At 40.6% G+C, this 13542-nt stretch overlaps 1 protein-coding gene across 5 annotated transcripts in view; it reads left to right on the forward strand.

The window, feature by feature from the left end:
• The window catches only part of SLC25A12 (solute carrier family 25 member 12), a 167063-nt gene that overhangs the window by 120350 nt on the left and 33171 nt on the right, over positions 1-13542 (forward strand). For all 5 annotated transcript variants that reach the window (XM_033944419.1, XM_033944420.1, XM_033944421.1 and 2 more), the window contains one exon: positions 10516-10568. In XM_033944419.1, coding sequence (XP_033800310.1) covers positions 10516-10568 — 53 coding nt within the window. The remainder of the gene's footprint in view (positions 1-10515; positions 10569-13542) is intronic.

Genomic DNA, 13542 nt, shown 5'->3' on the forward strand with positions numbered 1-13542 from the left:
ACTGTCTTTCTGGTCGCCATTGTCTTGGCATGGCATATTTCGGAGCTTCAGGCTCATTTGTGCAGGAAGCCCATCTTCCATATTATGGACGCAGGAGTTGTTTTCTGGACTGTACCTTCCTTTCTACTGAAGGTGGTTCTGCCTTCCATGTCAACCAGGAGGTTCATTTGCTGGCATTTCATTTCACAGGCTCAGAACAGATGGATCTGATGTTGCACAAGTTGGATGTCAGGAGAGTCTTTCTCTACTATTTGAGGAAGACTAATGACTTCAGGCTGTCTGATAACTTTTTTGTCCTGACTGCTGCGCCTCGCTTTGGTCGGCTGGCATCCAAGTCCTCGATTACTCAATGGATTTGAATGGCTATTTCTGCGACTTACATCGCACGCGGCAAGCAGCCGCTGGTTGCTCTTAAAGCCCACTCACTAGAAGGGTTGCTGCGTTGTAGGCAGAGTATCGCGTGATTCATCTTGCTGAAATTTGCAGGGCAACTACTTGGTCCTCTCTTCATACCGTTACACGGTTTACAGCGTGGATGTTGCGGCTTGGTCTGATGCCACTTTTGGGACCTTGGTTTTGAGGGCACGCTCTTCTGCCCCTCCCTAGATGCTACTGTTGCTTTGGTACGTCACCTGGGTCAGACCAATGATTATCTAGCCAGTCTTCTGTTTCCAACAATGGCCAATCCAGGTCACAGTACCTGTCAGTAACCCAAATATTAGCAACATTCCATGATACCAATCCAGGGCAAATAGTGACTTTCCCATGTCTGTCTTAATAACGGACTATGGAGTTTTCCTCCAGGAACTTGTCCAAACCTTTCTAAAGCCATGCTAATTCTGTTCATGCTAATCTTGCACAAAGCCACGGTCCTTAATCTTGTGTCATAGTCTGTCTTCAAGGTACCGTTCTTCCTTCAGTTTAGATTTGAATATGTGGATTGGAAAATTCTACATCTGAAAACACATATGGCATCTCTACAGTCTACATTCATAGATAACTCCAATAGAAAAGAACAGATTGGATATTTTTGACTTCTTACATGTGTACGCTGGGTATAATGTGTACATGAACATTCAAAGCAGCTACACTAAAGTATTGTCTTCTGCAAGTATGACTGTTCTAGTTTGCTCTGAATCTCAGAAACAACTGTACATAACTCTTGAAGACTTCTCTCCAGAATTTAATTTCCACACCTTGCTGGAACATGCAGATCCTTGACTATGAAGTAGGCTTTAGTTTTCAGAGCATGTGTGCTGCACTTACCGGCACATGAAAGGCATTGAGAGGTGTGTCTGGGTGTTTTTGTCTAGTGCTTTTTTTTTTTTTTTTTTTAAAGACCCTCTGCACTGTAGAGCTGAGTTTTTCTTTTTAAAAAGGATCAGAGACTTGGGTGGGAGGGAAACATTTCTTTGTGTTATCTTCAGCCCTCTTTGCATTTAATAACTACCTTTCTGCGGCAGAGTAAGCCTGCAAATTACAGACAGAACATGTTAGAAGAAAGCAGAGATCCTGCAGGCATTAGCTGCCGTTCTTTCTCATATACAGAGTTACTTTAGCTTTCATGGAGGGGGTGGTTGGGGAATGTTGTAATGGGGTGAGTGAGTTTACAGATTCTAGACCTGCATTAGAATTGTGGAGGAGATTGTCATTGCTAATACTGGGTTTTTATTGGGGGGGGGGATTTCTTTGAAGCTCATGAATTTCAATGTGTTCACACCAGGAAGCATTCTAAATGGAATTGAAATCAAAATTACAATTTATGAATTACGAGTTAGTTATTTTCATAAGTCAGTAAGGCATCTTTGCAGTGTATGCCCAAAAAGAAAATAATGCTACCAAGAAATATCTGAATAATAAATCATTATATATAAAACATAGATAAATCCCAGTATGTCAGTAGTTAGAAAGCTAAGATTTGACATAGTGTAACAGCACCAGTCTTCAGGGATATGAGCGATTAGCAGACTTCAGTCCTATCGTTCTGGAAAGAAGAAAAGACCGCCATCTAGTGACCAGTCTCTTATCTGTGCTGTTTGGAGTAAGATTCTGTTCCAGCCCTTGATTGCTTAGTGAGCCTGTAGGTTTAGTGGCTGCCAGGTGAGAAATCACTCGCCAGTGTCTTCAAAGCATGGAGTAAAAACAGAAAATGTGTGGAATAGCTAACAAAGATGCAAAACAGATGAGCAACAACTTTGTAAGTGCAGCTGAGCACTCTGGACCGAACGGGTAAAAATCCTAGAGTGTAGTATTCAAAAATCTGTCTCTAGTTTTGGGAGTTATCCAGAAAATTTCCTTCTTTGCCAACTCAGCTGGGCAAAAATATCAGGTTAAAAAAAGCAATTTGGGCTTTTTGTGGATGTGACTTTTGTTTAGAATAACAACACCAAATATCAGAGCTGGATAGGTCAACTTAACTTTAGACTAAAATTAGCCAGATATTTTTTTCTAGTTAATTTTATTGGTGTATATTTCGTGGCATTTTAACTAGAAAGTTAACTTTATTGCTGACCTCACTACTCAGTTTCAGCTCTCTTGTTCTTATATTCATGACAGGATATAGAAGCATCCTGTTCACTCAGTAGAGGAGACCATCACTAGGCCACATGGCAGCTCTTACCCTAAGGCTAAGGAGAAGTGAATAAAGAAGGAATGGAAAGATGGCTGAGGAGGGAAAGGTTACAGGGTGTGCATGTGAAGAGCTTGTACCCAGTAATTGAGCAGCAGTATGAGAAGTCTTTCCAGCAGCAACTGAAGTAAAACCTATCTTTCCTGGACATGTGGTCATTTTAGAAGCATCTGCTCTTAGAAATTATGGCTTTTACACGTGTAAATTGCATACATATGAAGTTTCCAGCCTAACTAAGAAAAAAAACAACATTTTTTGGGGGGGAGGGGAAATGAAATTTATTTTCAACATACTGTAGTCTCTTTTTAACTCAATACATTTGCTCCAGACCTTTCATGCCTTCAGTAAAATATGAAATGTCTAAACTGGAAATATAGCTATTTACAGCATTTATAACCTCAATCTGAGGAAAATTTCTTCTTGGACATTTTTTCAGTTTCAGAAGCAGAAAGAAGTTGCACAGAGCCAAATCCAGAGAGTTTGGTGGATGGGGATTTAATTCAAACCACAATTCATGCAATTTCACATTGATGTGTGAGCCAGTGCATTGCCCTGTTTATGTACAGTTGTCAAATGAATGTGTTAATAAAGCAGTAGACATTTCTTTCTGGAGTCTTCCTCCAATCACAAGCTGAAGGGCTGGGAGATGGGAGGCAGAGGGAGTCTGGTGAATAATTTGAATGATGGTTAAACTCTCTTGGATATTAAGATCCAGCTGATATAAGATAAGTATTGTCAGCCCTTTGCTTTCAGTACATCTTCCGTCATTGGTTATTTTATGTATTGTGAAGTCATAATATCTAGGCTACATTTTTGTCCCTTGCATATCTTTGGTTTCTCATTCTGTCAGGTAGATTAGTTAGTTTTATTTATTTTTGAGGGATATGGTTCTCTGTGGTTCCTGCTACTTTGTGGTTTCATTATTGTAAATGTTATGTTTTCCTTGCTGCTGTTAAGTCTGTCTTTTGAACATTTCTTTTAAATTTCACTCTGAATCCTGCTTTCCTGTTGAGGATTGGTTGAGCCCAGGCCTGGCTTAAAATGTTCGTTATTTCTTATTTGTTTTTTTTTTAAATATGGCTTTTGAATATTATTTTCTGCCATGCTAGAGATGTGGCTCTTTCTGTCGAAAATGTGCTTTTGAAAATTCTCAAATATTTTTTTTTAAAAAAAAAATTCCCATCTGATTTGAAAGGTGTTTGTATTAGGAACATTTGCTTTTGTAATAAGGCGCTCTATCCTATCTTTTATTCTCTTGTTTGCTCAGAAATCAGAAAAATCAATGGCCTTTTTGTTGGTTTTATGATCACGCTGAATTCAGTGTGTTTCTACCACTAATTGAGTCTGGAAGTATGGCCCATTGATGAGAAGTCGGATCTCTGTGAACTGTACAAAGTTGCTTCCTTGTGCTTGAATGTAGGCACCGGAGCCATGCAACATCGATGCAGACCTATGTGGATGGGCATCAGTTTATAAACAATAAAAACTATTATTGCTATCTCACTTAAGCGAAAACTGTGTAATGAAACTAGGACCTACATCTGTGAAGGAAAACCCCGTATGGATTACAGTACCATATTATTTTTTATAACCTGCAAGATTCCATTTTAGTTGGTTACAGCTTAAGAAGCTAGCCATTCCTAGGAGTTTACAACAGTAGCATTATCTTTATGTTAATCCAGAAAGATTACGTTACCTTCAACAGGGCTGGTGTTAGACATTCAGGGGCCTAGGGCAGAAACTGGGGAGCGGGCCCAAAAAGTGTCCTTCAGCCTTTACCTCTTTTCAGCTTGAGACAGGTTGGCGCCCATATGGCCTTTCTAGTCTGCCCAACCATCACCATCTACTAACCCTTCCTCTCCCTTAGAGCTTCCCTGAATTCAGATACAGTCTTTATCTCTACCACCTCCACCTAGATGCTGTTCCATGAATTTATTTTATTTTATTTATTGGGATTTAACAACTGCATTTTTCATGAAGAGGATTACCCAAAGCGGTTTACAATACACTGAATAGTAATCAGGTACCCTTAAGTATTTTTACTACCTTTTCCATTAACAAATATTTATTTAGGTTACTCCTGAGTCTGTCCCCTTTAATCTTGCCTCCTGTGCATTTATGCCGAGGAGGTATTTAAATGTCTCTCTCATATCTCCCCTCTCCTGCCTTTCTTCCAAAATATACATATGGAGATCCTTAAGTCTGCCTCCATATGTTTTATGACAGTATATCACAAACTGTGTGCCGCAAGACGCCGGGGAGGAGGAGAGGCGCTGGCACTGGCTGACTGCTTACAGGACATTCCTCTTGCGGCAAGAGGCACATTCTGTAGGTAGTCAGCCAGCACCTCTCCTTCTCTCCATGCATCTTCCCTAATATCACCCCCCACTTGCGGCTCAGGGCCCAACTAGAGGGCCTTTGCATATGTGCCTCGAGCTGCGGCCACCACATTTAGTGTGCCACGACTTGGCAAAGTTTGTGAGACACTGTGTTATGACAAAGACCACTGGTCATTTTTGTAGTTGCCCCTATGTATTAGCTCCATCTTGTTTATATCTTCTTGAAAGTACGGTTTCCAGAAATGCAGACAGTACTCCACATGAGGTCTCACCAGAGACTTATATGGAGGCATTATCACCTCCTTTTTCTGTCCTGTATCATACCATAAAATAAACAACAAAATGGGAGAGAGGGAGAATTAGAAGGGCTTGAGCATGCGCAGATGCATGCTCAAAGCCGGCAGAGACTGGGAAGAAGAAGATCTTCAAGCGGCACCGGCACTTGTGGGCTGCGTGCCGGTGCCAAAGGGGGGGTGAGTTAAAGTTGGTCGGGCGGGGGGTTCCTGTTCTCGCGGGGGGGGGGGGGCCGATTCGAGCAGGGGGGAGCCTTTGCGAGCAGGAGGGAGCGGTTCTCGTGCCGGTGCCAGACGGGGGGGGGGGGTGAGTTAAAGTTGGTCGGGCGAGGGGGTGCCTGTTCTCACGGGGGGTGACGGATCACGCGGGGGGTGACTTTGCGAGCGGGGGGGGGGGGAGCAGCACCCTGGCCTCGGGTGGGGGGTGGGAACTTATCAAAGCGAGTTTCCATTATTTCCTATGGGGAAACTCGCTTTGATAAACGAGCATTTTGGATTACGAGCATGCTCCTGGAACGGATTATGCTCGTAATCCAAGGTACCACTGTATTCTGTAATCTTAGTGCATAAGAGGTGAGCACACCTTTGAAACACCCATGCCCTTCCCAGGTCCACAATCCATTCGCAAGTGGATAAAATGGGATTTTCACACTAAGGTAATGGAATACCAACTATAGGCTCTATTTTGTCACCACTACTATTCAATATCTTTCTTTCCCTTCTTCTTTCTCTCGCCCAATCACCTGGGATTCTCAATTTTCGCCTATGCTGACGATATACAGCTACTCTTCCCGATAAATACTTCAAACCCTTTAGAAATAAATGATCTAAATACCAAACTAGATATTATAAGTGATTGGCTTTTCTCTAACAAACTTTCACTAAACATTGATAAATCTTGTGGTATTCTGCTCCCCATCAAAAAATCTGAAACTTTACCAGGAACTGTCTATATCAAATCCACTCCTAATAGTTTTATTTTAGCTATGGATACTAAAATAAAACTATTAGGAGTAATTATAGATAGAGATCTTTCCTTTCATGACCACATAAGCTCAGTCGTAAAAACCTGTTTCTTTAAATTACGCATCATCCGTTCACTCAGCTCTATTCTAAATAATGATTCAATTAACATCCTCATTCATTCCCTAGTTATTTCACATTTAGATTACTGTAATTCTTTGTTAAATGGACTACCTCAAAAAGAACTTCGACGGTTGCAACTTATACAAAATACTGCAATAAAACTAGTCTACAAAATAGGTAAATTTGAACATGTCACCCCTCTTCTTAAAGAGGCTCATTGGCTCCCAGTCACGCATCGTATAACCTACAAAATCTTACTGCTTACCTTCAAAATCAAACAATCTCACTTACCTTTATTCCTCGATAAATTATTAATTCCCCAAAGCTCTCCCCGATCCTTACGATCCACCGATCAAAAACTTCTTTTTATTCCGTCTCTAAAAGAGTCATACTATACTAGGAAAACTAACTTTGCTATTACTGCTCCAACCTTATGGAATTCTCTCCCTCAATTTCTTCGTGACGAAAATCATCTACAAAAATTTAAAACCAATCTTAAAACTTTCCTATTCCAAGATGCCTTTACCAAATCCTAATCTTTACTTCATCTATTAAATTTTCAACACTCTCATAATTCTCATCTTCTACATTAGGGCATCTCATAACATCACGCACAATTACCCTCCATGTTCTTTCCCTTCCCACTATATCATTTCTTCTAATATTATGTAACTTTTCCCTTCCTTCCCATTCATCCTCACGGTCATGTTTGTCTGTATATGTTTAATATGTTTTCCCCAATATTCTTTAATACACTATTAACTAGTTCTTACTCTTCTATTTTAAATTTTTATTGTTAACCGGTCAGATATTTACTTTATGATCGGGATATGAAAAACTAATAAACTTGAAACTTGAAACTTTATATGCAGTTGCAAGTCCCCGAGTTAAAATCGCCCAACTTAAGTACAATTTGTACTTAAGAACATGATTGTGGCTTCATTGATTTCACTGAGCAGTATTTCCAGTGCCATAGACTCCTATGTTTCTCCTGCAGCACGTTTAGGAATGATGCATCTCCAAATAAAAACCAATGTGTGGTTGTGTATACTGTACCTTAGAGGGAACACTGGAGGGACAGTTGTCCCTTTTGTAAGCTAGGAGCAGAGGTAAGCAGCAAGAATCTTAAAATCTACAAGTTCTGAGTTATGTACAAATGTGACTTAAGAGCAGCTTTAAAAATGTCACTTGTTCTTAACCCGAGGACTGCTTCTAACTACAAATTGGTGCCAATTAGTGCCAGTGAACATTAGGGGCAGACTGACCTTTGGAAAATAGGGCGATGCGCAAGGGTCCTTAACAGTAGTGAGTTAACTTTTCCCCTAGTTTCTACGTATTCTAATCACTATTGATAAGTGGTTAGGAGCCTATGACGGGAAAAGTCTAGGCATCCTACTGGCGCCTAAGTTAAGTAACAAAACGCCATTTAAAATGGCAAAAAAGAGCACCATTAAAGCACCTTCTGGCACCTAAATAATACATGCCAGAATCGCGCCTACATAGGCTCTTTAGGCTGCCAAATTCCACTATTGTCGTGGCTAACATTGGAAGTGGCGTTAGATGGCTTAAAGTGCCTACTTAGGCATGATTCACAGTCAGAAATGTAGGCCCAGAAAACCCTGGCCTAAATTTCACATGTCTATCTTTTGCAGAGGCGTGATTCTCTGTAGGGTGCTGCCACATGGTTGACATCAGTTAGTGGCTACTTTTTAAGTAGCCACCAATATCAGCACCCTAGAGAGAATCCAGGCCTTGGTGCCTAGGGGCCCAGATCACTGTCAGTCCACTCCTGATCAATTATACCCCCTCCTTTACAAAGCTGCGCTAGTGTTTTTAGCACCAGCTGCAGTGGTAATAACTTGGACACTCATAGGAATTCTATGAACATCGGAGCTGTTACCACAGTGGTCAGCACTAAAAACGCTAGCGCAGCTTTGTAAAAGAGGCAGATAGCCAATTAAGAACATAAGCAGTGCCTCTGCTGGGTCAGACCAGAGGTCCATCATGCCCAGCAGTCCGCTCACGCGGCGACCCATCAGGTCCAGGACCTGTATAGTAATCCTCTATCTATACCCTTCTCCTTCAGGAAATCATCCAATCCCTTCTTGAACCCCAATACCGTACTCTGTCCTATCACACCCTCCAGAAGCGCATTGCTGGTGTCCACCAGCCTTTGGGTGAAGAAGAACTTCCTAGCATTGGTTCTAAATCTGTCCCCTCTTAATTTTTCCGAATGCCCTCTCATTCTTGTAGTTTTTGAAAGTTTGAAGAATCTGTCCCTCTCCACTTTCTCTATGCCCTTCATGATCTTATAAGTCTCTATCATGTCCCCTCTAAATCTCCGCTTCTCCAGGGAAAAGAGCCCCAGTTTCTCCAGTCTTTCAGCATACAAAAAGTTTTCCATACCTTTTATCAATCGTGTCGCTCTTTTCTGGACCCTCTTGAGTATCGCCATATCCTTCTTAAGGTACGGCGACCAATATTGGACGCAGTACTCCAGATGCGGGCGCACCATCGCCCGATACAACGGCAGGATAACTTCTTTCGTTTTAACTTCTTTCGTTCTGGTTGTAATACCTTTCTTGATAATACCTAACATTCTATTCGCCTTCTTAGAGGCCGCTGCGCACTGTGCCAACGGCTTCATTGTCTTGTCCACTATTACCCCCAAGTCCTTTTCTAGGGTACTTTCACCCATTACCAGCCCTCCCATCGTGTAGCTGTACTTTGGGTTACTGTTTCCTACATGCAAGACTTTACATTAAACTTCATCTGCCCACTCTTCTAATTTGTGCAGGTCCCTTGGTTGTTAATTGTTAGGCATTAATTGGCATTAAGTTGCACGTGCAATTTATTTTATTTATTTAAGTATTTATATACCACTTATAGCCTAAGTGATTTAGATTCAGGTACTTGAGCATTTTTCCCTATCTGTCCTGGTGGGCTCACACTCTACCTAATGTACCTGGGGCAATGGGGGGATTAAGTAACTTGCACAGGGTCACGAGGAGCAGTAAGCTTAAAATTATGCACTAACTTTATAGAATGAAGGCATGAATGTCTCTGCATATTTTAACTAAAAAACCCCAAGTCAAGACACTGAGGTGCATCTAAGTTTATTAAATTATGGAAGTTTATCTGGACCAACGAACAAGTCTATTAAGCCCAAAGGAAATGCAGTGATCGAGGCCAACTGAGTTCCTTTTCCTCCATGTATTAAAATTGTATATTAATTTTTTTGTAATGTATAAGAAATAATACATTTTTGAAGTTGATTAGTAAACCTATTTTCTTTTTAATATCATATAATATGCACAAAAGCCTTGAGCAAATATGCAGCATTGATGTACGTTCAGTACAATGCACATAGAATGAGGGAGAGGAAAATCCAGTGTGGTGTAATTGCTAAAGCAGGAAAAGAAAAATGGTTCTAACTGTTATGGTTGAGTAGATATTTACTAGTAAGGATAGTGGTATGTACTTTTGATTTTCATATGTACTGTTACTTATCTATAGCCTGCCTATTTATTTATTTATTTAGGTGGATTCTAATTAGTGTAAGAACTGTGGGGGTCTTTTAAACTAAACTAAACCTAAGTATATACTGCATCATCTCCACAATCGTAGAGTTCGGCACGGTTTACAGGAGTTTAGTAAGAAGGAACTCCATAGTAAGGGTTACAGGAGCTTAGTATAAAGAGGGAACACCGTAGTAAGGATTACAGGAGGAATATAGAGGGAAGAAAGTGTTACATTTTTGAGAATAGCCAAGTTTTCAGATGTTTTTGGAATAGTTGAAAGGACCCCAGATTCCGAAGTGGGGTAGTAAGGTTATTCCAAAGTTCTGTGATTCTGAAGGGGAAAGAAGTCCCTAATTTTCCCGCATAGATGATGCCTTTTAATGAGGGGAAGGATAGTTTAAATTTTTTTGGTGGATCTGGTGGTATCAGGTGGTATAAGGCGTGCTAGCCAATTTAGCACACGCTAAATTGGCTATCGCACCTTAGTAAAAGATCCCCCCCTGTGTTTTTGACTCATGGTGATCATATTATTTGTGCAACTTGATAGATTGCCTGAATGATCTTCTAAGGGCATAGGACTATGTTTTCCATGTAAGAATGATTTAAGGCTGATACTCATTTCAGATGATTTTCTTTTTCTTACACAGGACTGTTGCCCCAGCTTGTAGGTGTTGCCCCAGAAAAAGCCATTAAACTTACGGTAAGTATAATAATTTCTGTTCATGAAAGTTATCTGATTCTGATTCAGAGTGATAACAGATCTGGTGTCTATTTAATAGTCATTTTAGGATAGTTTCAGTGAATCAACAGATGTAAAAGAAGCCATTGCTTCTCTGCAGGTTGTAATAGCTTTTGCAGATCAGCATAAGAATTATCCATAGAAGAGATTCTGCAGGACAATGGCCCCTTTCTCATTTGAGGAAAGAACCTGCTTGGTCTTCATTGCCCTGTATCAGTAGCATGGAATATAGTTACTCCTTGGGTTTTGGCCAGGTACTAGTGACCTGGATTGGCCACTGTGAGAACGGGCTACTGGGCTTGATGGACCATTGGTCTGACCCAGTAAGGCTAGTCTTATGTTCTTATGTACATCGGTGGTTTCGATAATTCACACGGAGATCCAGTAAACACTGTTTGCAGTCTGCAAAAGAGTTCATCTTTCCTTTAAAACAGTACCATTGCTTGAATTCTCTCCTTTGTTTCTAAACTCATTTCTGTCTTTCCACTCCTTCAGTCCCCATCTACCCACAAGTTCTCAGACTACTTCTAACTCCCCACCACCTCTTCCAACTTCTCTCTCGTTTTGCTTTCTTACTGTCTCCCCTGCTAGTCATTCCTCATCTCATGCATAGGTTTCGCCATGGTGATCTCCTATTGACTCACTGTCTACCCCAGTCTCTCCTCATGTAGTTTTTTCTCCACATTCTCTGTCCCAGCGTCACTCCTTGTTGTTCTCATTATGTGCAAGCACACGTGTGAACAGTCTTTCCTGTTCGGAAGGCTGAGAGTAGGCTGCAGCTTCCACACAGGCCTCTCTCTTCATGCCAACAAACACTTATAATCCTCTACTTATGTCACATAATTGAGCTCATCTCGACACACACAATCTCCTTCAGCCTTTTGTAATTTCTTTTGTGTTAATTTTTATAAAGGATGGCAGAAATCTGGAATATCTGCACACAGATAAATAAATAAATGTCAGCCAGTTAACACAGACAAACTGCTGTGGTCCCTAACTCAAAGGGCATGCTGTGTCAAAAAAAAAAAGTTTTCACAAACAAATACTATAAACCCAAAAAGAAGAATAGCACAATATTGAAGGTCAAAAAAATCCTTCTTGAATAAGGTGAAAATAGCAGAAGCCAGCAGAAGAATGGTTAAATTTCTCCAAAATATTAGTGAAATGGGGGAGAGTGCTCAGTTTACACAACTAAGCGCAGATAGACCAAAGCGCTATTTTTTATACCCACACAGGGTTAGATAGTGTAACATGCCTAGACTCCTTCCCCGTTGTGAAAATTACACTCCACAAACGTGCCTCAGTGAAAATCAAATGTGAAAAAAAAATCTACAAAAAAACACATTCAGGATTGGCTGCTGCTATTAAGCACGATGCATTGTTAATATCAAGCCTATAGTAAGAGAGTTCAACAAGATTATATAACTGGAAATTGTGATGAAAATTCACACAATGCTTATCTTTTGTAGCTGTAATCAATGAAAAAAGCCGTAATGTCCACGTGCTTGATTTAGGGCTCCTTTTACGAAGCCGCATTAGCGGTTTAACGCGTATAATAGCGCGCGCTAATTTGCCAGCTGCGCTAGCCGCTACCGCCTCCTCTTGAGCAGGCGGTAGTTTTTCAGCTATCGCGGGGGTTAGCGCGCGCTAAAAATGTGCATGCGATAAAGCCGCTAACGTGGCTTCGTAAAAGGAGCCCTTAGATTCAACAGTTTCCATTTCGGGGGAACATCCCCCTTCTTTGGGAATATCCGCACTGCTTGAAAAAGCTTGCAATTCGATAATCCAGCGATCCACAGTCACAAGGCAAGAAAGAAAAATGGCTCTTAGTTGGGTAAACTGAGGACTCCCCCATTTCACTAATATTTTGAAGAAATTTAACCATTTTTCATTGGCTTCTGCTATTTTCACCTTATCCAAGAAGGATTTTTTTTGATTAAAAAAAAAAAAAAAAAATACACAAGGCCAAGGGTAGAAAAATAAACCTGGGGGAGTTGGGTTGATTATACAGCATAAAAAACATACATTTGAGAATATTTAGTCAGTACAGTGACATTTAACATAATCTGTATATTTCATGCTATTATCCGTATAGGGAGCAGTTCTTAATACAGTAAAACCTTGGTTTGCAAGCATAATTCGTTCCAGAAGCATGCTTGTAATCCAAAGCACTCGTATATCAAAGTGAATTTCCCCATAGGAAATAATGAAAACTCAGACAATTCATTCCACAACCCAAAAACATTAATACAAAATACTATACGTACTTGTATTGCAAGACGTCGCTCGTTTAGAACCGTCACTACACTCCTGCAGCCTCAGAGAGAGAAGAACTATCGGCTCAGTTGTGATGATGTGACACGTGTATACCGTATGTACTCATATTGCAAGACTTTGCTCGTTTAGAACAGTCACTACACTCTTGCAGTGTCAGAGAGAGAGAAGAACCATCGGCTCAGTTGTGAGGTGTGTATACTGTATGTACTTGTATTGCAAGACATAGCTTGTGTATCAAGTTAAAATTTAATCAAACGTTTTGCTTGTCTTGCAAAACATTTGCAAACCAAGTTACTTGCAATCCAAGGTTTTACTGTATAAGGATAGCACAGCCACCTGACTGTTCAGCAGGGCTACAGTGAAAGGCAGTTGTATAACTGCACAATTACGCACCCAAATGCACTACACACTGTTCTATAAGGTAGTGCATAAGTGTGAGCATACATGTGGTTGATACATGGACAGGTCATAGGTGTGATTCTAACTTAGGCACATACCTTATAGAATATTATAAATTACATGTACTACAAGGTGCCCATAGTTGCTCTAGCAACCTAGGCCTTGCTTAGGCGTTCATGCCTAAATGTAGATACATCGATGCTGACTTGTGCCAGTATTCTATAATGGAATCTTGGTGCCAAGATGATCTAGAATTGGT

The sequence above is a fragment of the Geotrypetes seraphini genome, chromosome 5, assembly GCF_902459505.1.
Source record: "Geotrypetes seraphini chromosome 5, aGeoSer1.1, whole genome shotgun sequence".
Lineage (NCBI taxonomy): Eukaryota > Metazoa > Chordata > Amphibia > Gymnophiona > Dermophiidae > Geotrypetes > Geotrypetes seraphini.